Raw genomic sequence first — 26,586 nt, 5'->3', positions numbered from 1 at the left:
CCTCCGCACACCCTGATCACACCCCCTCTGCACACCCTGAACACATCCCCTCCGCACACCCCCTTTGCACACCCTGAACACACCCCCTCCGCACCCCCTGATCACACCCCCTCCGCACACCCCCCGAACACCCTTCCTCCGCACCCCCTGATCACACCCCCTCCGCACACCCTTCCTCCGCACCCCCTGATCACACCCCCTCCGCACACCCTTCCTCCACACACCCTGATCACACACCCTCTGCACACCCTGAACACACCCCCCACGCACCCTGAACACACCCTCTCCGCACACCCTGAACACACTCCCTCCACAGACCACCCTGATCACACCCCCGCCCTCCGCACACCCCGAACACACCCATAAATCCCTTCCGCCCGAACTAACCAAAACTATTGAAGACACTTCCGCCAACACAACAACAAACTTCCGTTTCCGGCTCTTTTGTTGCTCTTCCAGTTGAAGAAGCTTCAGCTAGAGACTCCTCTCTAAGTTGTACGGTATTATCAAGCTTGCAGAGCTGCTATGGCTACCGTGCCGATGGAGAGCGGTAAGTGTGTGCTGAGTATCTGGGCACCCGCAGCGATATATACGAGGGTTGTCCTTTGCTCTCATATCACAGGGGACCTTCCTACTATTTATGTGTATCCCCGTCCTCACCGAGTCATCCATTACACAGGTACTGCCTTGCTCTGGGGGACAGTTCATAGAGAGCTGGAGCCCAGGCTGATCCCCCTGGAGGATCTCCTCTTTTATGGAGAGCTGGAGCCCAGGCTGATCACTCAGGTCAGGCTTCCAGTTAGAGGTGCAGGATGGGCACAGCCAGGAGGATCTCCTCTTTCATGGAGTCTACACTCCACTTTCTGTATTAAATGCCCCACATCATTACATTTCTATGCGTTACATTTTTCTATTAAAGTCTTCAGAGCATTACAAGTGCAATCGGTGTGCAGGCCCTGCATTGTATACATCAGGGGTGTCAAACTCAACCTTATGGTTGCCCTCAAAGGGCAGGTTGTATCTGTAATACTAGATATCCAAAGAACCCCCCCTTACATCAGATGTCAAGCGCACACCTACCATCAGAAATCAAGAGTCCCGACCCTCCTTACCTTGTGCTGCTGGGAAGAAGCTGGGGGCAGAGCTAGGAAAAGCAGAAAGTGCAGGGTCTGGAGGAGGACCAGAGGAGGGCTTGGGTCAGCTGCTGAAGTCTACTGAATGCTGAGACCAGGGGAGGCAGAGACTAGGGGGTGCTGCAGCAGCACAGAGAGGTGCAGGATCTGTAGGAGGAGTGCCGTCCTCAGGACAGGAAGACGGGCTGTACCGCGGTACCAACACAGGAAGCAATCGACATCCGCCCTGCATTGTAGGTGGTCAGTAAGGATGAGCTCAGGCGTGTTTGCAAACAGCACGTGCCGAGCCCGCCAGGAAGTCGTCCCTGCACAGCACTAATCACAGGCAGTGAGACATTTCCCGATCTCTGCAGCCACGTATCAGGAAATGTCTCACTGCCTGTGATTAGCGCTCCGCAGTGCCGACTTCCTGGCGGGCTCGGCACGTGCTGTTTGCAAACACGCCTGAGCTCATCCTTAGTGGTCAGGAGCACCTTAGAGGGGAAGCTTTGTGGGACCGCTCACCCTGCTGGAGGGAGCTAGAAGGTGAGTATTACTCTCTATTCCAGTGGTTCTCAACCTTTCTAGTGCCGTGACCCCTTGATAAAATTTCCCAAGTTGTGGGGACCCCTAACAGTAAAATTATTTTCGTTGGTCGCGTTTGCTGGCACAGTGGCGGCGTTTGCTGGCACAGTGCTGACAATTGATGGGCACAGTGGCTGCACAGTGGGACGTTTGCTGGCACAGTGGCGACAATTGATGGGCACAGTGGCTGCGTTTGGCACAGTGGCAACAATTAAAGGGCACAGTGGCTGCGTTTGCTGGCACAGGTGGCGACGTTTGCTGGCACAGTGGCGACAATTTATGGGCACAGTGGTTGCGTTTGGCACAGTGGCAACAATTAAAGGGCACAGTGGCTGCATTTGATGGCACAGTGGCTGCATTTGATGGCACAGTGGCTGCGTTTGATGGCACAGTGGTGACAATTGACGAGCACAGTGGCTGCATTTGATGGCACAGTGGCGGCGTTTGCTGGCACAGTGGTGACAATTGATGGGCACAATGGCTGCATTTGATGGCATAGTGGCGGTGTTGCTGGCAGTGGTGACAATTGATGGGCACAATGGCTGCATTTGATGGCACAGTGGCGGTGTTGCTGGCAGTGGTGACAATTGATTGGCACAGTGGCTGTGTTTGATGGCACAGTGGCGACAATTGATGGGCACAGTGGCTGCACAGCGGCAACGTTTGCTGGCACAGTGGCGACAATTGATGGGCACAGTGGCTGCGTTTGGCACAGTGGCAACAATTGATGGGCACAGTGGCTGCACAGCGGCAACGTTTAATGGCACAGTGGCGACAATTGATGAGCACAGTGGCTGCATTTGATGGCACAGTGGCGGCGTTTGCTGGCAGAGTGGCGACAATTGATTGGCCCAGTGGCGACAATTGATGGGCACAGTGGCTGCACAGTGGCGACGTTTGCTGGCACAGTAGCGACATTTGATGGGCACAGTGGCGGCATTTGCTGGCACAGTGGCGGCATTTGCTGGCACAGTGGCGACAATTGATGGGCACAGTGGCTGCGTTTGCTGGCACAGTGGCGACAATTGATGGGCACAGTGGCTGCGTTTGCTGGCACAGTGGCGACAATTGATGAGTACAGTGGCTGCATTTGATGGCACAGTGGTGGCGTTTGCTGGCACAGTGGCGACAATTGATGGGCACAGTGGCGACAATTGATGGGCACAGTGGCTGCACAGTGGCGATGTTTGCTGGCACACTGGCGACAATTGATGGCACAGTGGCGACAATGGGCACAGTGGCTGCACAGTGGCGACGTTTGCTGGCACAGTGGCGACAATTGATGGGCACAGTGGCTGCATTTAAAGGCACAGTTGCAGCGTTTTAATGGGGGTTTTTATTTTCAGATTTTTTCAGTTTGTTTGCGCCTCCACCACTTATTTATATATAAACGTCCCGGTTGGTTCCTCAAAAGTGGTTATTCCGTGCCAGTGCTAGATACACAAAGTGTATAGCACCCAAACATGTATCTAGCACTGGCACGGAATAAACACTTTTGAGGAACCAACTGGGACATTTATATATATATATATATATATATATATATATATATATATATATATATATATATATATATATATATATATATATATATATATATATATATGTATATATGTTAAGTAACATAATGAAAAAAATGTTGTCAGCTTCTCCTGTGTGTCTGACTTACCAGATGTCACAGTGACACAGGTGTTCTTCTTCAGGTGTGTCGTTGCCTCCCTCTTGGTACACTCATCCACAGCAAGCGGACTTCGGTGGGTGTAACAAGATGTCCGCTTGCCGACTTCTAAGTCTAAGCATTACTGTGGACGAGAGTACCAAGATGGCGGCGACGGAACGTCACTTCCGTGCAGTCTCTCCTGTGCAGGAAGTGACATCTCGCTGGCCGAGACGGACGGACTCCGGCAGTAACTTCGGGTCCGTCTCGGCCAGCATCTCAGGCAGCATCTCGGCCAGCATCCGCGACCCCCTGGAGAATCGGCAATCGACCCCCCAGGGGGTCGCGACCCCCAGGTTGAGAACCGATGCTCTATTCCTCCATCCCTAGGAACAAACCTGCATTTAACCCTTGGAGAAGGAGGGGGCACTGCAACCTTATTTTTTTTTCCCTCAGTCTCCAGAAGTGGGCTGTAAAGTGTATCATAAGGCACACCTTTTTTTTATTTTGGTTTTGGATGGAATGGTAAACGGTTAGATTCCTTGCTAGGTTTGTTTTGCTGTCTATGTCCATTAGGGAGATTCACCCTAATGGGACACATAGGACAAAAAATGAAGGGTGCTGGATGTCACTGTATGTCACCACACAGTCGTATTTAAAAAAAAAAAAAAGCCTAAAGGAAAAAAGAATGCAGTCACCACATGTAAAGATTGTTCAGCTGCCATATATTGCATTTTGGCTTTGGGTTTAATGCTGCTTTAAATTAGTATCGCACATATGTAAGCAATGATGACATTTCCTTTATATCTTCTTTCAGATGAACAAGCCCGATATCGGTTCCAGTTGGAATTGGAGTTTGTTCAGTGCCTGGCAAATCCTAATTACCTTAACTGTAAGTATATTATGGAAATCGTTTCCTAGTTGTGTCTGTTTTGTTCATTTACAAATCATAAAGTGGTGGAGATTTTCTTTTGAAGGATACGTTCACCTTTACAAAAAAATAAAATAAATGCACATTTTTTTGTAGGTAAAAAAATATGCATTTATTTATTTTTTTTGTAATAGACCTGTAAAGCATTGCACCCACAATCAGCAGATTGTGGGTGTAATTCCTCGGTCCTGCAGACTGTATGTATCTGTCTGACCTTAACTCCAATACAGCCAGGCAGTTACACTGTGACACGAAGACTTAATGAACTTCCACAGTGCTCAACAGCGCCTTGGTAGCTCATTGAGAACCTTGTCATTTTCCCATTCACAGAACACTGAATGGATGACGTGGTCGGGTGTGCAGAGCCCCAAACGGCCATGTTTTTCACAGATTGTGACAGCTAGCGGGGGCCGGTGCATCTGTAACATGTTACACCCTCAATATGGGGGCAACATGTTACAAAAGGTGAACTTATCCTTTAAGCCTCATTGCATGGAAAATATGACACCCCCCCCCCCCCAAACCCATCCTGCTTGGTTTTATTTTTTCCTGGTGAGTTTCGTCCCTTCACTGGTGTCATTTCTGGGTGTGGAGGACCGCTAAGAATGATCCCTCAACCCCCCTTGGTTGTTGTGTATTAGTGCACAGTTTTTTTTTTTTTTTTTTCTTTGTCTTTTTTTTTTAATGTCTTTTTTTGTTTGTTTTTTTTTTTTTTTGTTTTTTATGTTAACTGTTTGTGTGCAAAATGCCATTGCTGCCTTTTGTTACAAGAAAAAGAACTGCTGCTCCAGGTGTATAAAAATAAGGCTGATTGGAGTATCTTGCAGAGTGCTAGCCCCGGCCCGCCTCCGTGGGAAACTTGGAAAGAAGAAAGAAATGGCTGCACATCCAGGATTTCTGATTGCCTTTTATTTTGTTTCCCAAAAATAACACCAAAGACACCAAACTGTGGTCACGTAGATGCGTTTCACACATACATCTTGTGCTTAATCATTGCGATTACTGCCTTTTGTTGGAGCTAGTTGCCTGATGGTTAGATGGCTTCAGTACTTTGAGTCAGTGAACATTAGGTGTAGTTATAGCCAAACCTATATTTTTTCAATTTGGACAGTGTGGAAGGGTTAGGTTTTCATTGCTGTCTGTTTTCTGGTTAGGGAGAGTTACCCTTTCTATTTTTTTGTTTTTTTTGTTTTGTATTGTCACTATAACACAGGGGAAAGGTAAATCTACGAGTGGGGACCCCTCCCTGTTCAGGGGTCTTTCTGCTTTGGGCTGGTTTCACTCCATAACACAGGGTGCTGCAATGCAACTTTTTACATATATAGAGCATTACTATACGTTGTGGTAACATGCATGTTTTACACTGCGCTGTCGAAATGTGCTGGTGTGAATGGGCCCTTATTTTTCTGGATCAGTGACTCAAACTACTGAAGTCAGATGGGGTCAGCATGACAGCCAGGCAAAAAAAAAAAAAAAATTTTAGTCTCAGAAATTGAAGGCTATGAAAACCTATAGACAGCAAGAAAAACATGACGGAAGTTCTAACCCATCCAGCATCTAAGCTAAGGTTTTACAATAACTGTTTTGGCTGGACTTTAACCTTCTATTTTTGCTCTGAACTGGTATTGCTTATATATCTTTTGTAGAGTGCTGATTTTGACATTCTCTTTATGAAGTGCTATCTTCTACTGAGTATGATCATGTAATTTATTGTTTCTTTCTCTTTAGTCTTAGCACAGCGGGGATTCTTCAAGGACAAGTCATTTGTTAATTATCTGAAATACCTTCTTTATTGGAAGGATCCCGATTATGCAAAATATTTAAAGTAAGTGTCAAATCCCTGTTTAGTACTTCTATCATTTGTATGTGTAGTTACTGTACTTTGCCTTATTTGAGTAGGTGGAATTGTCAGTACCAAAGTGTGTCACCTGCAGGGATGTTCCTGCCCCAGATTTATAGGGTTGTGCAGTGTCCGTTAATTGGAGGGGCATACACTAACCCTTGTTTGTTGGTACCTGTAAAAGAGGAAACAAGATAGAGGGAGAAGGTAAAGTGGGACCTGGATTTAATGAAATCAGCAAATCAAAAGTTTTAATGGAAAATCATTTGTGCGATCATACTTCATTTTTATCTGTGGTTTTTGTATTGCTGATATCTGATGTGATATATTTTAATTTCTTACCAGCAACTGAGGATAAAAGTGTAAATTCACCTTTACCAAAAAGCACACTATGCTGTCTCATATGGGTATAGCAGCAGAAACCGCTAAGCCTACCTTCCAGCCAGGGCTCACTTTCTGTTTTTAAGAACGTAGTATCTTGTTAAAGCGGAGCTCTACCCAAAAGGGAAAGCTCTGCTTGTCTGCCACAGCGAACACAGAGACACAGGTTCTCTTCCATAATATTTCAGGAAGCAGGGCAAGGCCAGACCCCCCCAGGGTTCCCGGTAGTTGTAAGGTTGATCTAGCTATTCTGGGAGCCCTCCCATTCCAAATAAATGAAGTAATAATACTGTCCAGGTGTCTAAAAAAGGTTATCGGTATGGAGACCGGGGTTTGTCTGAATAGATAAGTAAATTGGGGCAGTACCGACATTTTAACTAAGTTGACTCGGCCAACCGGAGTTAGTGGTAAAGATTTCCAAGTGGTACATCTTTGGGATAAGTGATTAACCACTGGGTTTAAGTTGAGGTTTATATACTTTAAGTCTCTATGAATTTCCACACCTAGATATTTAAAATGGGGAACCCTACACAGCTGCCCAGGAAGGAGACAGACCCAGCGTGAAGAGGGAACAGGACTGATTTTCCCCAATTTATACATATACCAGAGAACTTCCCGAACCTATTGATTACCGAAAGGGCTGCCTGTAAAGAAGTACCATCATCTCTAAGGTATAATAAGGTGTCGTCAGTATATAACGACACCTTTTCTTGTATGGGTCCCCTTGTGATCCCCCCCGGACCTCAAGTGTAGCTTGAAGGAGAGCGGCCATAGGCTCTATCGCCAGGGCAAAAAGACCCGGCAAGAGAGGGCATCCCTGTCTGGTTCCCCTGCCAAGGGAAAGGTTGGGGACAGTACCGTGCCTATGCATACCCTGGCCGTTGGGGCCTTGTACACCATCCTGACCCAGGAGATAAAGACTGAACCCGAATCTGTGGAGGACTTCCCAGAGATAGCCCCACTCCAGAGTCAAAGGCCTTCTCAGCGTCGAGAAACCACTATTTCGTCCTCAATGTCTCTCTTCCCAGAGGCCAGGACCGCATACAACCTACGGATGTTTATGTCCGTGCCCTTACCTGGCATGAAACCTGATTGGTCTTCATGGATAAGGGTAAGTATTATCTCATTCAGACGTTGGGCGAGAATCTTAGTCAGCACTTTCGCATCGGAATTAAGCAGGGATATGGGCCGGTATGAGGGGCATAGTTGGGGGTCTTTCCCTGGTTTTGGTAAAACCACTATGATGGCTTGTGCCATGGACAGTGGGAGTTCCCCGGTTTGTAGGGTCTCTGTAAACATTGCATGCATCCTAAGAGCTACCTCACCCATATATTGTTTATAAAATTCGGGGGGGGGGGGGGGGGGGACACGACCATCTATTCCCGGGGTCTTTCCCGTGTGCAGGAAACTCAGGGCCCGCTGAACCTCCTCCAGAGTTATTGGGGGCTTCTAAACTCTCCCGCGCTGCAGTTGTAAGGACCGGGAGCGTCACCCCGTTTAAAAAATCGGAGAGCTCCTCAGGAGAGTATTGTGTCCTAGAGTACAGGGAAGAGTAATAGTCAGCAAAGCAGGCATTAATATTCACAGGGTCAGACACTAGAGTCCCATCATTCTTTCAGATGCGAGCTATGGTGGAGCCCGGGAACTGCTCCTTGGCCAACCAGCCTAAAAGCCTGCCTGTTTTTTTTCCCCTTGTTCAAAGATTCTTTGTGTTTGGGCTAAGTGACGTTTGTTCGCCTTGGCCACTTTAAGTAGCATTACCTCCCGATATGCTGCTTTCATATCTTGTGCTATAATAGGGTTAGAGGTAAGGGTGTATCTAGTCTCTAGGTCTGGGGCCTTAGCCTCTGCCTCCTCTAGGAGCATCTTGCCATTCCTACGTTCCTTAGCTATGGATGACATAAAACAACCTCTGATGTAGGCTTTAAAGGTATCCCATACTGTCCCTGGCGTGGAGGAATTGGCGTTGCTTAACCAAAATTGTTTAATCTCTTTAACCATCTCCACTTCTATAGTAGGATGTTCAATCCAAAACCGAGATAGTCGCAAAATTCTATCTGCTTGTGGGGTAGTAGTTTGCAGTGTACATAACGGGGAGTGATCAGAAATTCCCTTCGGGAGCATTTCAGTACCTATAATCTTGGGAAGCATGGGTGAACTGGCATAGAGAAGGTCAATACGGGATAAGGTATTGTAGGAAGAAGAGTGGCATGTGTACATATGATCTGATGGGTGTTTCCAACGCCACACATCCTCCAACCCCAACACCTGAGACCAACGCGACAGTGCTGAGTCCATGGCCGGGTCCGGAGACAGTTTATCTAGAGAAGGGTTAGGAGGAATATTAAAATCCCCCCGTGAGGATCACATTATCAGTGGGGAACCGAGCAATTAGAGTGGTAATTTTCTGTAACAGGGAAATACTAGCCGGAGGAGGCAGATGTACCCCCACCACAGTTATGGCTATCGTAACTATGATAGCGTGTAGCAGCACATACCTGCCCTCTGGGTCTATAATAACATCAAGGGGTTCAAAATTGAGAGATCTGTGGACCAGTATGCTAACCCCCCTGGCATAATTAGTGTGCATGGCATGATAATGATGTCCCACCCACGGTCTCTTTAGGCCCAACACTCTACCTCCCACCAAATGCGTCTCCTGGAGAATGCAATATGGGGCGTGTTAATCAAAAACCAGGGAGCGCTTGATTTTATGGTTAAGACCTCTAACGTTCCATGACAAGATTCTCATCTGAGCCATATCCCATGAGGGCAGATAAAATTCCCGGAGAACCATGTACATGTGGGACTCGAAGGGGGCCCCCTCCAATCCAGCTCCCCTCCCGCCAGGGGACTCGCAAGCCGCCCATTAGTATGGAGCAGATCAGGAAACTTTGCAACATAACCTAATCCCTTGCTGTTATAGAGCCTTCTGTATGGAAATATACTCAAGCATTTAAGTAGAAGAGAAGAAAAAACAGTAACATAACAAAAAAAACAGAACTTCCCTCCCATCCCACCCCACACCCCATTAACTGAACCTCGGGGTGTTTGAGTACCCATAACAAACACAAACCAACTTAAATGTAGGAGAAACCTCCTAGGGGGGCAGTGTGTTACACTTGACACACCTAGGACCTGAGTTCCTGTACTTGAAATCAAGGACTCCACTACCCTCATCACCTGCAGGCCATTGCTGACAATGAGAGGAAAAAAAAGAAAGGGATTAGCCTTTCCAGGGATAACAGAGCAACCCGTCAGCCTCAAAATAGCCACTTGCACTTAGATAACTCTAAGGGTTCAAACTTGGTTTCAAGAACTGGCAAATTTAACCTGTAGAAAATTGAATTTGGTTAGACAGTAAGAATCAAACATTTATGCTTATATTGGAGAACTAGTCCAGAGGGAGGACGTCCCACCCCTAACCCCTTCAGCAATTTAGTACCTCCATAGGCGAAACACACTTCTCGTATATATGTCAGTATGACCTGCATTCTCCCACTTCTGATAGCAGGGGCTCAAAAATAAAAGAACAGTATACTTAACAGTGCATTACGCCCCGGCCCCCACCTCTCCTCCCATCCCAACATCGTAGGCATAAGACCCATCACCCGCTCTCTCCCAGTAGAAAGATTGGAGCAGTTATAACGTTCATGAGTTCCAAGTCATCCGGCATCCAGGGAGTCACGGGGGGGGGGGGAGAGACAGTCAGATGTCTCAGGGTGACCAAGGCACGGTAAGCCCCCCCCCCCCCACCTCAACCCCCTGGTCCAGGTCCACCCAGCACATTAATATTCAAAAATTCCCCCATGCCATTGAATGATACAACAATGCCACACTGTAAATCCTGGCATCACAGGAGTCAGGTGGGCCATTTCCACCAGCCATTCGATCTCATATGATGAGTGAGATAACAAAGAAAAAGAACTGTGTTTCTTACCACCGGATATCATGAGTGAATTAGAATGGTGGTTGTGGTGTCCTCTGGTTTAAGGATCAATGATTGCATGGTCCCTCCTCCGGGGAAGTGAAGAATTTTGTAGCTTCACCATCCACCACTCTGAGCCGCGCAGGGAATAACATATTATACTTGAGCCCCTTAGTGCGTAGTTGGGCCTTGACTTGGTCGAATGTCCTGCGCTGTCTCTGCGTTTCCACCGAGTAATCAGGAAATAACATGAGCTTCGCATTTTCAGACCATAGTTCCCCCACTTTTCTTGCTTCTCTCAGGATCAAGTCAGTCTCTAAAGTTCAGCATGCAAAAGATGAAGGTGTGTGGTGGTGCTCCTGGTGGACCCTGAACCAATGACATCCTGTGGGCTCTTTCCACGGCAAAGTGGGTAGAAAACGGTGCTTGTGGAAGGAGAGTGCACAGCAGCTGCTCCGTATAGGCCTCCGGATCCCTTCCCTCCACTCCTTCTGGAAGCCCCACCAGGTGCAGATTGTTTCTGCGATTTCTGTTTTCCTGGTCCTCAGCACGAGATTCCAGCGTTTTCATTTTAACTTGCAGTATGCAAAGGGAGGCACTGTGATCTCGGATTGTATCTTCAGTGTCCCCTACCCTCCGCTCTGCCTCTGTCAGCCTGTCTTGGTATTTGTCCATATCGCGTCTTATGAGGCCCATTTCTGATTGCATCTGTTCAATTTTGGTAGTAAGGGTAATTTGGCAGCCTGTTATAGTCTGCATAAGTGATTGGAACTGTTCTGTTCCCTACTGGGACGCCTCTGCCTGCTGGTCTGAGTGCTCTGTCGGGGACGCCATGTTTGAGCGCTCCGCTCCACGTGGATCCCTGGCTGGCGGCGGTGTTTTAAGAGCCGCTTGTCGTATCCCCTGAACACCGGAGGTCCTCCTTCTCATGCCCAGTCTCAGTCCCAGCTTGCCAGTTAGTGCAGGATATTTGGGAGTTTGTATGCTCCGATCAGTCAGAGAATAGAGCCTGTCAGCCGTGGAGCCCCGTCTCTCCCCTCCCAGCAGGGTGTTCCATGTGTGTGTCACAGCCGGCGGTGGCGTCTGCAGAGCCGAATGCCGCTACCCCTGTTCTCCAGATTTCTCTCCTCACGTGCCCGGTCACAGCCGCAGCCTGTCGGATTCAGTATGCAGTCTGTAAATCCCGTACGACCGGATAATAAGGCCTGTCAGGTGCAGAGCTCCTGGTCCTCACATCCTATCTAGTCGTCTAGTCGCCATCTTGACCACGCCCCCCCCCCCCCCCCCCACTACTTTCTTTACACAGAAAGGGAGCCCTGACTGAAGGTAGGTTTTGCACACTATGCTGCTATACCTACATGGGATGGTATAGTGTGCTTCTTAGTAATGGTGCACTTTAGTTACCATGAGCCAGCCTCCCCATAACCACTCATACCCCCGCCCCCACGCTGAATACTTTTTTGCAGTCTCTTGATTTAGAATGTATTAGAGTGTATTTGTGATTTCTGGTACATAACTAGAAATTCTTCTGTGGACATTTCATCATAACTAGCTAGTGAAACTGTGATGCCTTCCGCATAGAACATTATGATCAATTCAGTTCCCAGAAATAAAGAAAAGCTAACAAACGCGGTAGGACCTCATGTCCGTGTTCCTGGCACAATACTAGTGTGAGCCTCCGATTCTGTCATAATGTGGGTGGACTGCACCAGGAAATTTCCCAGCTTAACTGTTTCAGAGTAGCCCTCCATTGGAACAAATCTTATTCTTCCCAGTAATGTTACCACCCAATAGTAGAATACTAGGACTGGTTTTGACACATATTTTCATTTTTTTTTTTTTTTTTTTTTTTTTTAATATCGAAGGATTTAATATCATATGTAATCTTCTGTCAAGCCAATTTCACATCTATGGAAAGAAGCAAATCTCATTGGTTTAACTTGGAGAAAGGGAGCTGCATAGCAAGTTTCTGCTACTGTGCTATCACTTTAGTTTACATTGACCGCAGATTTTAAAAACACCCCTAGCTGCTATAGCCATGAGTGTTTCCCCTTGTTAAGCCTGTCCCTGCCTGATCACTTCCACAAATTCTGGAAGGTACAACAACCTGTGCTTTATTAGCTTCAGCTGAGTGCAGGATAGAAATTAGAGGTCTAATAGACCCTTGAGAACTTGTCATTCCATATATGCTATCAGCCCCCTATGTGATCGCAACAGATCTTACTAACCAAAAAAATAATTGTAAAAATGAAAGTAACACAATCAACAAAAGAAAAGAGCAGGGTGCACCAGACTGGGATGCAGCAGTTGATATAGCAGAAATGTGATGCAAGTGGATATTCACATGGGTAGGGTCCAAACAGGCATGCGATAATAAGTGATGTCTGGAGCCGGTGTAAAAATCCCGCAAAGAACCAGGCATCACATTTTACATGCCTGTTTGTACCCTACCCATGTGAGTATCCATTTGGCTGTATATACAATACATTTCAGCTGAACGTCGTTTGGCGCACACCCTGCTCTTTTCGCTCCTTCAGAGAACTGCTTCACTCTATGGGGAGCTGCCACTAGTGTTTTTCTCTCACACCATGAACTTTATGGACTTTTCCCTTATCGTCTTTCAGGACAGCACTTGAGAGAGTGACTCCTCCCCTTGCCAACAGGAAACACCTCTTCCACCAAACTTTAAAAGGAGGCTCCTTTCCACACATTGTCAGTTTTTGTGTTTCCTCCGGAGGGAACACTTCGTGGGGAAGTCAGGGCTCTCAGGTGCTGTCCTGGGAGCTCAGGTTTCCTGGTTTTTTTCATCAAACACCTTTTACCTCATGAGAGCTGTTCCTCCCATTCCACAGCTGAGGTGAAGTGCTGCTGGCTGGGCTCCCTCTCCCTCTTCATATGGGCTCAGGGTGAGTCCGACTGTCGTGGGCATCGCTCCTAGGCGGCGGCAAGACAGGCGGTGGCCGTTTACTATATTTTTTTCTCAGGTCCACCGCCTGTTGCTCATTGCACCGCCGCCATATTGGGGATGGCAGCGGGGCTCCATTCGACGGAAGTGAGGCATCCGGAGGGGGCGGCGCCCACGGAACAGGCGTGCGGCGTCATTTCCGCCGGAAATCGCAGAGGGAAAGGGGAGGAACGGGGCTGGTGCTTATTTAGCGGTTCTGGTCCGGCGCACTGGCGCTATTGGAGTCCGGAACCGGCGTTTAGCCACACAAACACAGCAAGCGCTCCTCGATGGAATCGATGGCGGCAGCGAGTGGGACAGGCACAGGCACCAGCAAGGCCCAGGTAAGGTGCAGTTGTATACTGTCTTCCCTGTACTGTGGGGTCTCTCTCTCTCTCTCTATCCCCCCCCCCGGTGGCAGGGGCCTGTCTGGGCACATAAAGCAGTTAGCTCTTACTGTGCACCTGTGGTGAGCATCCTTGGGTATAGGACAGGTTGTCTCACTGGGATGGTTTCTTCTTTTGTCTCATGGCAGGCCAAGAGCTCTGATCCAGTGGCAAAAAGAAAATGTCCTTCATGTAAATCCAAGCTACCTGAAGGATGGAAGAAGACGTTATGTCAAGCTTGTATTGATTTGCTAGTTAAAGAAGAAGCTTCTTCCGCTTGCAGCGACTTGATTGCATCAGTTAAAAAGGAACTTGATGCGACTATTCAATCATTTCGCTCTTCCCTAGCAAACCCATCCCTGAGTCAGCCTACTACCTCACAGTCCTCCCAAGGCTCACTTATAGTCCCGGTGATGGAGACTGAGGCATCTCCTACCCCAGAGGGACATTCCCCCTCTCAATCTGAGGATTCTGATGAGGGTGAGGAAGGAGAAAATTTACCTTCAAGATTTAAATTGTCTTTAGAACAGGTAGATGGCCTGTTAAAAGCAATCTATACCACACTGGGTCTGGAGGAGGAAAGAAAGGAGTTATCTCTGCATGATAAAATGTATGCAGGGCTTAGCGAGCACAAAAATCGCAATTTCCCAGTACACTCTGTTATTTCTGAAGCTATTAAGAAAGAGTGGGCAGAGCCAGAGAGAAAGCCTTTCTTTCCCAAAGCCTTAAAAAGGCGTTTCCCTTTTGATGAAGATCCAGCGGCGGTTTGGAACAAAAACCCCAAACTAGATGCCGCGTTTTCCCAGGTCTCGAGGTCTACAGATTTGGCATTCGAGGACATGGGGGTGTTGAGAGATCCCATGGATAAAAGGATGGACCAGCTACTAAAGAGGGCTTGGCAATCCATCATGGGAAATCTTAAACCTACTATGGCAACTACAGTGGTATCCAGAAATATGGAGTTCTGGTTAGAGCAACTTAAGGCCCATATCTCAGCAGACTCACCAAAACAAGAAATTTTGGATTCATTTTCAACTCTGTCTGCCGCTGTCGCATTTATATCGGATGCTTCAGCGGAATCAATTAAAATGACAGCTAGATCTGCTGCCCTAGCCAACTCAGCCAGAAGGGCTCTGTGGTTGAAAACTTGGCCGGGGGACGCGGCATCCAAAAACAAGCTGTGTGGGATACCGTTCCTGGGTGACTTGCTTTTTGGACCTGATTTAGATGCGGTTCTAGATAGAACTGCTGATAAAAAGAAGTCTTTTCCCATCAAAAAGAAAAAGCAGCCAGTTAAACGGTTTTTTCGTTCCCAAAGGGCTCAAGAACAAACCAAACCCCAGGAGAAAAGAAAAAATTGGGCATTGCAGAAGGGTAAAGGCAAAGGAAATGTCCTTTTCCATCCTCCTGCAGCCTCCGGTAAAGCACAATGACTTGTGCGTACCAGTGGGGGGAAGGCTTCAAAGTTTCCTTCCCCTTTGGGCCAGCATGACAGAAAGTCTATATATTTTGGACATGCTGTCCCAAGGTTACAGGATAGAGTTTTCGGATCGCCCGCCAGAAAGATTCTTTGTAACAAACCTACCAAGGGATCTAACAAAGGCTCTGGCCATGAAGAACCTTTTAAAGGATCTGAGGCACCAGAGGGTAGTGATACCAGTATCCCCAGAAGAACAGGGTCAGGGTTTCTATTCACACATCTTTCTGATAAGAAAACCATCCGGAAACTTCCGTCTTATCCTCAACCTAAAACCCCTGAACAAGTCAGTCCTATACAAAAAGTTTTGTATGGACTCAATTTTCACGGTCAGAAACATTCTGACAAAAGATTGTTTTATGGCATCAATCGATCTGAGGGATGCTTATCTTCATATTCCTGTAGCACCTCAGTCCCAGAAGTTCCTGAGGTTTGCGGTGAATATGGGCAAGGAGATTATACATCTTCAGTTCAGGGCCCTTCCCTTCGGCCTGTCGTCAGCTCCTCGTATTTTTACGAAGATAATGGCGGAAGCTCTCGCCCCTCTTCGACTCCAGGGGATTGCGGTAATTCCATATCTGGACGACCTCCTCTTTTTTGCCCCATCCAGGGAAAAGTTGCAGGAGGATTTGAACAAATCCCGCAGTCATTTGGAGTCACTAGGGTGGATAGTGAATGTTCAAAAATCAAATTTCATCCCAGCTCAGCAAGTACTGTTTCTGGGTTATTTGATAGATTCAGTGGAGCAAAAGATTTTTCTCCCAGAAGAGAAAAAGATCAAGGTCCAAAGGGTAATAACGGCACTACAAACAAATCAACTGATTTCAGTCCGAAAGGTTATGTCGGCTCTGGGGACATTAACCTCTTCAATGCCAGCCATCCAATGGGCAAGGCTGCATTTCAGGACTCTCCAGAGGTTCCTTCTAAGGACATGGAACCACAGGACGGAGAGTTTGGATACAAAAGTAAAGATTCCCACCAGAGTCAAACGTTCACTTTGGTGGTGGAAAAGTCAGGTGGTACTGCAAAGAGGTCTTCTTTGGTCTTTTCCGACCGGGAAAGTGGTCACAACAGACGCCAGTTTGCAGGGATGGGGGGCCCACATGGGTCAAGCCTTAGCGCAGGGAACATGGTCCCAGTTCGAGGCCCAAAGATCCTCAAATTGGAGAGAGCTGAAGGCAGTTGCCCTAGCATTAGCTTTCTTCTCTCAAAACCTCATAGGTTGCCATGTCCAGATTTTGTCGGACAATGCCACGGCCATAGCCTACCTGAACAAACAGGGAGGCACAAGAAGCAGGGCCCTTCACTTACTGTCAGTAGAGATTCTGGAGTGGGCGGAGAACCACTTACTATCTCTATCCGCAGTCCATCTAAAAGGCACATTGAACGAAGTAGCGGATTATCTGAGCCGACAAAAAGTTCAGGAATCAGAGTGGAGTCTGAACAGGAAGGTGTTTGCATTAATCACCAGTGTTTGGGGCCTTCCGCAGGTAGATCTGTTTGCTTCAAAACAAAACACGCAGCTCCCGAATTTTTTCTCCCTTCAGAGAGACATTTGCTCTCAGGGGATAGATGCTCTGGCACATCCGTGGGATTTTCACCTGGGGTATGCTTTTCCTCCATTTCGATTAATCCCTCTAGTGTTGAGGAAAATACTGAAAGAGAGAGTATCAATCATTTTGATTACTCCATATTGGCCAAAGAGAGCTTGGTTTTCCACGATTCTGCAGTTGGCAATCAAACCATGTTGGCATCTCCCGCTCAGTCAGGATCTGTTGATTCAGGGGCCAGTGCTTCATCCAGGGGTAGACAGGTTAAAGCTCACTGCCTGGTATCTGAGGAGCAATTAATGAGAAGCAAAGGCTTTTCAGAACGTTTAACTGCTACGTTGCTTTCCAGTAGGAAAAAGGTAACCAGGGATATTTACGCCAAAGTATGGAAAGTCTATGTTTCTTTCTGTCATTCCGAACATAGGGGGGTTAAAGACCTAGTTTCAGTGCTGGAATTTTTGCAAAAGGGTGCAGACAAGAATCTGGCGGTCAGCACTCTTAAGGTGCAGGTGGCTGCCTTGGGAGTTTATCTGGAGAGATCCTTATCTTCAGAAACTCTGATCATGAGATTTTTCAAAGCACTTTCCAGGTCGAGACCGGTACCGGTGAAGCATTTCCCAAATTGGGATCTCTCGGTGGTTCTGCAGGCTCTGGCAAAAGAACCATTTGAGCCTTTACAGGCCATATCCCTAAAGAATTTAACTTTGAAGACTATTTTTCTGGTCGCAATTACTTCAGCAAGAAGGATTAGTGAACTGCACGCCCTATCAGTAAAAGAGCCTTTTTTGTCAGTTTTTCCTGATAGAGTTGTCCTTAAAGTAGATCCGGGGTTTTTGCCAAAAGTGGCAAGCTTTAGTAACAGGTCTCAAGAGATTACTCTACCAACCTTTTCTGCTAACCCTTCAGGTGCAAAGGAAGAGCAGTTTCACAATTTAGACGTAAGACGTATCCTATTACAGTATTTGGAAGTAACAGGAGGGTTTAGAGTTTCAGATTCATTATTTGTTCTTTTCTCTGGAAACAAGAAAGGCCAACAAGCATCAAAAGCATCATTGGCTAGATGGCTTAAGACAGCTATTTCTGTAGCCTATTCTCAAATGGGTTTATCTTCCCCGCTGGGAATTAGGGCTCATTCAACAAGAGCCCAGGCCACTACATGGGCAGAAAGAGCTGGTGCCACCCCAGATCAGATTTGTAAGGCGGTTACGTGGTCAAGCTACTTAACGTTTGTCCGTCATTACAGACTGGATCTCCTATCAGCAGGTGATCAGGCTTTTGGCAGAAAGGTTCTGCAGGCTGTGGTCCCTCCCTAGGGGGGTAAGTCTCTATTATCCTCTCAAGTGCTGTCCTGAAAGACGATAAGGGAAAATTCAAGTTAGACTTACCGGTAACTTGTTTTCCTTGAGTCTTTCAGGACAGCAGCATCCCGCCCTATTGTTTTTTCATATATATACTGTGACTAATCATATCTCGATTATGTGTTCCAGTTTGGGGCCGGAGGTTCTCTACTACTACTGACAATGTGTGGAAAGGAGCCTCCTTTTAAAGTTTGGTGGAAGAGGTGTTTCCTGTTGGCAAGGGGAGGAGTCACTCTCTCAAGTGCTGTCCTGAAAGACTCAAGGAAAACAAGTTACCGGTAAGTCTAACTTGAATTTTCCTATATAGATTTTAATAGTGTTATGTTTTTGTGTTTCTGTAGAAAAATTGGTCTTTGGGTGTTAATTTTGCCCATGAAACCTTTAACAAAAAAATTTCTTCTATATAAAGTCAACACCCACAAAGCTAAGACACGTAGACAGTCTTGCAGAGATTCCACATCCAGAAAACACTTAATCTGGGACATTGGCATCAGGGGCTTGACAGCTGCTGCTAATCCAGGGTTGATTTATATTGATGTCAGCCAGTCAACAGTCTGTGGACAGGCGCGCTCTTTTATCTGTCAAAAAACCTCTGGCAGCACTGAATGCCCGTTCAGAAAGCACACTGGATGCAGGGAAGTCCAGCAGCTCAATTGCATACTAGGCAAGTTCTGGCCAGTGGTCTATTCTCATGACCCAGTAGATGATCAACTGGAAAGCTCTCCGCGTCTGTTTTTTGCACAGAAGCCTCAAAATTAGCCTTTCCATAAAACTGTAACCTAGCAGAGTCCGGAAAGCCATTGCATAAACTCCCCCTTAAGGTGTCCCTTAAGATATTTAATCCTCTGCTCCCTCTGTGAGGATGGGATGAGTTCAGAGACTTTCCCTTTGTAACGATGGTCAAGGATGGTTGGCAATCAATAGTGATCCTTCTCCTTGATGCCACAAATTCTCGGGTCGTTTCGTAGGCTTTCAAGAATGAGGGAGCCCATGCACCGCAAGTTGAGAAGCAGAGTCCTCGGGGTGACTGAGGACTACAGTATCTGGAACTGCCTCCTCCCAGCCACTTACTATTCCCAAGGGTTTTGGGGATGGAAAACCATTTGTTAAGGGTTGATGTATGTCTTCCTCTGCTTCAATTCCTCCAAAACTGCCAGAATACTCCTTCCTCTCCTCTTGTGTGTTGTGTGGCGTCGCAAGAATGGTGTCTGCATAAAGCGGGCCTTGAGAGAAGAGGTCCTCCTCTTCCTCCCGCTGCTCTGCCTCGAGTGACCTGTCCATAATGCCACGCAGAGTCTGTTCCAGCAGGAACAAAACAGGGATTGTGTCACTGATCCATGCATTGGCATGGCTTACCATCCTCATTGCCTCTTCAAAAGGTGACAGAGTGCATGCATCCTTTATCAGCAGCCATTGGCGTGGAGGAAAAAAGCCAGGCTGAGCCTGTTGTGGTTCCATACTCACACAGGCACTCGTTGAGAGCCCTCTGCTGCTGTAGCATTGCCAAAGTTGAGTTCCACCTGGTGGGTATGTCACAAATCAGGCGGTTTACGGGCAGGTGGAATTCTCGCTGACTTTCAGCCAACAGAGCACTGGCTGTGTGTGACCGCCTGGCATTGCTACAGACTCTTCTGGCTTGCTTTAGCAGATCTTCCAACCCTGGGTACCTGTTTAGGAAATGCTGCGCCACCAAATTGAGGACATGTACCAGGCATGGCACATGTTTCAACTTTCTCTAAGGGCAGACAGGTGGTTAGTGCCATTATCGCACACCACCATTCCATGCTCCAGTTAGCGTGGCATGAACCACCTCTGCCTGCCCCTGCAGAGCTGAAAGAATCTCTGCTCTGGTGTGGCTCCTGTCCTCTACACAGACCAGCTGAAACACTGCATGGCATCTTTTAGCCTGACTCATTAAATAACCCCTGGTGGTTCACAGAACCCTTCAGCAGAGGAAGGGTTGAAGCAGAGCTGACAAATCTATCATCCTATTCATCATCATCATATTCATTTATCATCATTCATTCATCATATTCATTATCCTGCTGTGAACAAAATATATTGTCCCTGACCATGCTTGCTGGACCACGTTTTGGCAGTAATGTGGACCTTGCGACTGACTACATCGCCTTCCTTGGGATGGTTCAGAACTGGAATGGCCATATGGTAACCTGCCATTGTGGTACAGCACATTCTGCAGAATCCACCAGACGGAAAGGTGGGGGTTGTAAAGTCAGCAGCTTTGACAAGCTTGAATTTAGACGCTAGTTATGTGGGTGGCAGTGACTGTATTTTTAATTTTTTTTCCTCTGCAGTAGCTGGGGCAGAGAAATTTGCCTGCTATAGTCTACAGCCGGTGGTGTGCTGCTGGCAGACATGCTGCAATGACCTGTGATACCTTTCGTTATACCATCAGCCCTGTCAGTGGAGGCTGCTGAGAGGTCATGAGATATAGCAGGGGTAGACCTGAATGTGAGGAGGAGCAAAATTACGTCCTTTGTTCTGTGGCTTTCAGGTGCTCTTGCCAAGGGGCTGAGTGGTGGGAGGTTAAATGCCTTGTCAAGCATGTGTTGCCTAAACAGCTGGTGTATTTTCTACGCTTGAGGTAAAGTTTGCAAATTGCAACAGTGCGATCGGCTGCACATGTGCTAAATAAGGCAGAGGCAGCTGAGCTTTGGGGAGTGGGCCGGGAGATAACAGCTCCACAATGTGATTGAATAGGGTGGCTGCTCTCTACTCCTCCATGATGGCTGCCTCGTTGGGGCTGTGCCTCATCCTCACTTTCCTTCTCTGCTCTATCCGGCACCCAAGCTACGTCAGTGACATCATCGTCATCGTCATCATCATCCCCCTCCTATCCTCATCATCACTGGAGCCAACTTGGCAATACGCTGTGGCTGGGGGAACATGACTGGTAATATGTTGTTTACCAGTGTTCTCCCCTCTGTAGGCTCATGTTCCTATCTTCTTCAACCTCAGAACCAACATCCGGATCAAGTAATACCTGTGCATTGTCAAGGAGCAAGTAGCTGACGCTGTTTTCAAATAACTCAGCTGACTCTTCCATGCAAGATGCTGGGGCTATGATAAGAGTAGCTGTGGACAAGGATTTGCATTTGGGTAGCTCAAGACTGAACCAGCGCTATTGCTGGCTTACCATAGAGCTGACTGGTATCGGCACGTCCCCAATCATTTCTATGGTATTAAAAACCAGAAGAGACAAGTATTTTTTTTTGTCACTTTCGGTTTCGTGGGATGTAAACAAAGCCATTTTTGGCCTGGGAAAGGATCTTCTCGCACCGATTTTGGTGTGATCAGATGCTTTTAAGGGCAGAGGAGAGATTTGGGGTCTAATATACCCCAGATCTCTCAGTAAAGAGTACCTGTTATTGCTTATTATTCTCACAAGGGATGTTTACATTCCCTGTGATAGCAATAAAAGTGATTATATATATATTTTTTTTTTTTTTTTTTTTTTTTTACACACGGTCTCTTTAAAAAAAAAAAAATTAAGTAAAGTGCCTATTACCATCGTGCTTACACGCAAAGGCAAATGAATACGTAAGTCGAGCGTGCATATGTAAATGGTGTTTGCACCAACACCTATGAGGTATCGCTGTAAATGTTATAGCAAAAACAATAATTCTAGCACCAAACCTCCTGTGTAACTCTAAACTGGTAACTTGTAAAAGCTTTAAAAGCATTGCCTATGGAAATTTTTAGGCACCAAAGTTTTTGGCGGTGTTCTAAAGGCGTACGCAATTTTAAAGCGTTAGATATCTGTTTACGCGGTGCAACATCATTTCTATTTTACCAAACAATTGGATATTGTATTGTGTTTGAGTGCACTAAAATGCATTACATTATATTTTTTCCCCAAAAAATTGGCATTTGAAACCCTGTTGCGCAAATACTATGTTACATAAAAAAGAAAAAAAAAAATTTGCAAAACTCACCAATTTATTCTGTAGGGCTTCTGCTAAAAATATGTCTGGGGGGTTCTTAGTAATTTTTCTAGCAGAATTTTTTTTTTACATATGTAGGAGAGAAATGTCAGAATTGATCTGGTAGGGAAGTAGTTAAAGTATCAAAGCCACTGGATCAGCTTGAGTGTGCATGAAAGTGCTGTCTGAACATTTGTACAGGAGAGGGGAGTATAGAGGTATGACTTCATCCTGTGCTTCTGCTTCATTGTTCAATCGTAGGCCAGATGAAGTTCTAGACCAGGCTGTGTTGCTCAACCACATTGTAGTTAACAAAGAGGTCCATGACCTGGCAGAAACGTGTGAATTACAAATTCTCAACTTACATGCAGTATAAGTATTACACTTAACTGTCTTTGCGTTCAGCTTTAAAGTCAGTAAAGTACAAGAATTCTGCTCCTAATTTATACTCTGCTTTTGTTTTCCTCCAGGTATCCCCAGTGCTTGTATATGCTGGAGTTGCTACAGTATGAACATTTCCGCAAAGAGCTAGTGAATGCCCAGTGTGCCAAGTTTATTGATGAACAGCAAATATTACACTGGCAACACTATTCCCGCAAGCGTATGAGACTCCAGCAAGCTCTGGTAGAGCAGCAACCACAGAACAACACCATTGGAAAATGACACACCTTCATTAGCTGTATTTACAACCCATATCAAAAAATATTACGTACTGTTACAGAATGTAAATACTGGCGCCTATTGGCTTTAAATGGACTTGAACTTCGCATCACTTTGTTACCCATGATAATGTCAATCTCTCTGTAACATTCTGCATAGCATGTGATGTCATTAGTGAAGACTGAGCAGATACTGTTTTGTGTATTATACTACTTCTTTCCAGCACATGAATCTACTGTAACTGGCACACCATGCATGATCTGAACTATCTGCCCTGAACGGTTTTGGTAGAATATTAGCCGATTGTATTCTGCTTCTTTTTCATATTGAGGGTTGATACTCCCAAATCCAAAAAAAAAAAAAAATTCAGGTTTGGGTGGATGCTGTCATGGTAACTTCCTCACCATCTTCCTATCTCTCTTAGGAATTCAACTTTTAACATCGCTAAGCAATTCAGTACTTTACAACATTCTGTGTGAGGTAGAATAAGTGGCAAGTCCATTTAGGGGAAAGATGGACTTGCAATGAACAGCGTTCTATCTGTTCTACTGAACAGATAGCCATATGAACACAGTGGGGCTGACTTAATAAAGGCAAATAGACTGTGCACTTTTCAAGTGCAGTTTTTCCAGAGCTTCGTAAATGAGGTCAGGTGTTACTTTGCAAAGAATACCCAATCAAAATCCATTTTTACTCAAACCTGATTGGATGATGGAAGTCATTTCCCTCTCATTTAATAAGCTCCGGAACAACTGCACTTGCAAATTGCACAGTCTATTTGTCTTTAACCACTTCAGCCCTGGATGGATTTACCCACTTCCTGGCAAGGCCATTTTTTTTATGATATGGCACTGTGTTTTAACTGGTAATTGCGTGGTCGTGCGACGCTTTACCCAAATGAAATTGATGTTTTTTTTGCCCCCACAAATAGAGCTTTCTTTGGTGGTATTTGATCACCTCTGCGGTTTTTATTTTTTGTGCTATAAACAAAAAAACACTGGCAATTTTGAAAAAAAAAAGCAATATTTTTTTACTTTTTGCTATAATAAATATCCCCAAAAAACATATAAAAAAACAAATTTCTTCCTCAGTTTAGGCCGATATGTAGTCTTCTACATATTTTTGTTAAAAACACAATAAGCGTATATTTTTTGGTTTGCGCAAAAGTTATAGCGTCTACAAAATAGGGGATATATTTATGCCATTTTTATTAGTGTTTTTTTTTTTTTTTACTAGTAAGAGTGGCGAACTGCGATTTTTATCAAGACTGCGACATTGGGGTGCACATTTTATACAGCAATCAGAGCTAAAAAAAAGCCACTGATTACTTTATAAATGTCATTGGCAGAGAAGGGGTTAACACTATGGGGCGATCAAGAGGTTAAATGTGTTCCCTCATATGTGTTTCTAACTGTGGGGGGATGGGACTGACTGGGGAAGGAGACCGATTGCTGTTCTTAAATACTAGGAACAGACGATCTGTCTCTACTCCCCTGACAGATCTCTGTGCTGTCCTTCTCAAGAGCAAATGCGGGTGGCCATGCGCATTGGCTCCTACATTACACGTTGGGCAGACGAACCCCCCTCATACTCCTTAAAGGGCTCGCTGTACAGCTATGGTGATTCATGCAGGAGTGCCATACTGCCACCATCAAGTGGTTATTAAATCAACCCAAGTGAGTCTGTACACTGAAAAACGTGTTTTGTGCAGACAGATGCCATTTCTCCCATTGTTAGGTCTGTTCCCTTGTAGACCATGTGGGAGGAAGATGTTGGCACATATATGACTCCAAGGTGTTCTTTGTAAATGACAGAATATGTAGGGCCTGACGCATAGGTATGTGGAGGCACCTTGTTAATTTTGCTATTCTCCGCATATGCCACAATAAAAACTTTTGTTAAGAGACTTGGTATGAATGAAATTGAAAACAATTCTCAATGCTTTGTGAAAGCTAATAAAATGTTTTGCAGTGACTAAAATGGTTTAAAATCTCCTCAAAGATACGCAGCAAGGAAAAAAAAAAAAAAAAAAGCACACAATAGAGTAGGGAATGGTTAGAACTCTTAATGAAAAGATAAATGTTTTTGCAAGAGATATTTTAAAGGCTAAATTCCTCTTTTAGTAACATTTACACATATTTAATGTGTAACATGGTGCAAAGTTCTCCCTCCCCTATCCCTTGACAGCGTCCAGGGGTTCTTCTCCCCCACAGTCAGTGTCACTTTTATATTTTGTGTGGCGCAGCATCATATTTACTCAGAGAGATCTGTGAATGAATTAACTAAAAGTCCCATCTGCCACTGTGGACTTGTAGTCTTCAATGGACTATATATGTGATCAGCACACTCCTTTGCCGCTTCCGCCAACTCTCTTAACTGAAGGCCTGTACAGATGTATGGGCTGGAGGAAGTTTGCAGGAGCCTAACGTTGTACTCCCAATACACTGATTCTGGGGGCAATACTATGCAGGTTCAAGTGGTAATATGACATTAAAGTGGGATTCTGGCCTTAAAAAAAATTTTTAAAGTCAGCAGCTACAAACACTGTAGCTGCCGACTTTAAATAAGTACTTACCTGTCCTGGGTGCCCGCGATGTCGGCCGCCCGTGGCCGACCCTCGGGTCCCGGCACCGCCATCCTAGGTAAGGGAAACGGGCAGTGGAGCCTTGCGGCTTCACTGCCAGTTTCCTGCGGCGCTCTGTGAATGGCCCTGTGGTGTTCTGGGAACACACACAGTTCCCAGAAGACAACGGGGCCACTCACCGAGGAGCAGAACACACCGCGGAAAAGGAAGAGGCAGATTAGGAAGACTGCCTAGCAACAAGGGTTTAGGTACCGTATTTATCGGTGTATAACACGCACCCCAAGTTTAGGAGGGAATTTTAAGGAAAAAAACTTTTAGGTGTAAAGTTTAAGGAAGAAAAACTTACATTAAAATGCCCATCAATGCAGCGTTATCGGTGTCCATCTGCAGCCTTGTCAGTGCAGAATTGTCAGTGCAGCCTTGCCCCAGTGTCCATTGCAGGCTTGTCAGTGCAGCTTTGCCCCAGTGCAGCCTTGTGTGATCGCCGTGATCCCTGCCGACATACACAGCCGTGTGTAAATTCAAATATGGCACTGAGACTGCAGGGACTCGGCGGAGCCGAGATACACATACCCGAGTGTCCTCGGCTTTTCTCAGCGTCGCTTACAGTCCCGCTCTATGATGGACATCACACAGGTCCAATGGCGGGACTGTAAGCGGCACAGAGAAAAGCCGAGGACTCTCAGGTTTGTGTATCTCGGCTCCGCCGAGTCCCTGCAGTCTCGGCGCCATATTTGAATTTACACACGGCTGTGTATGTCGGCGGCGATCGCTCCGATCACACAAAATTGTCAGGAATCGGCCTATAACACGCACCCATGATTTTCAGGGGAAAAAAGTGCGTGTTATATGCCGATAAATACGGTAAGTTTAACTTTTTTTTTTTTTCAAAATGTTTTTTTACTTTTTTTTTTTTTTTTTAGGATTTTTGGAGATTTTTTTTTTTTTTTTTTTTTTCAGGGTGGCCCTCCACTTTAATTATTTGTTTTAAGGTGAACTCTGAAGCCAGCCCGCACAGCGCGACCACAGCACAGCTTGCAAATGACTTCTTTAACCACTTAAGGACTGGACCTATTTTTCAGACTCCGTGTTTACAAGTTAAGTCTTTTTTTTTTTTTTTGCTAGAAAATTACTTGGAACCCCCAAACATCTAAGACGCTAGAGAATAAAATGGCGGTCGTTGCAATACTTTGTCTCACTGTATTTTGGAAAAAATACATTTTTGACACACAAAATAAGACAACAGTAA

General features: G+C 45.9%; 1 protein-coding gene across 1 annotated transcript; it reads left to right on the top strand.

Moving 5' to 3' along the window:
- Positions 1-392: 392 nt before the first annotated feature.
- Positions 393-24,659, top strand: MED31 (mediator complex subunit 31). The gene is made up of 4 exons (XM_073616744.1): positions 393-550; positions 4,172-4,246; positions 6,014-6,110; positions 22,564-24,659. The coding sequence occupies exons 1-4, from the start codon at positions 526-528 to the stop codon at positions 22,754-22,756; spliced, it is 390 nt and encodes a 129-aa protein (XP_073472845.1). The 5' UTR covers positions 393-525; the 3' UTR covers positions 22,757-24,659.
- The last annotated feature ends 1,927 nt before the right edge of the window (positions 24,660-26,586 follow it).

The sequence above is a fragment of the Aquarana catesbeiana genome, linkage group LG02, assembly GCF_042186555.1.
Source record: "Aquarana catesbeiana isolate 2022-GZ linkage group LG02, ASM4218655v1, whole genome shotgun sequence".
Classification (NCBI taxonomy): Eukaryota; Metazoa; Chordata; class Amphibia; order Anura; family Ranidae; genus Aquarana; species Aquarana catesbeiana.
Note: the sequence above shows the minus strand (reverse complement) of the source record. Positions and strands in the feature narration are given on the sequence as shown.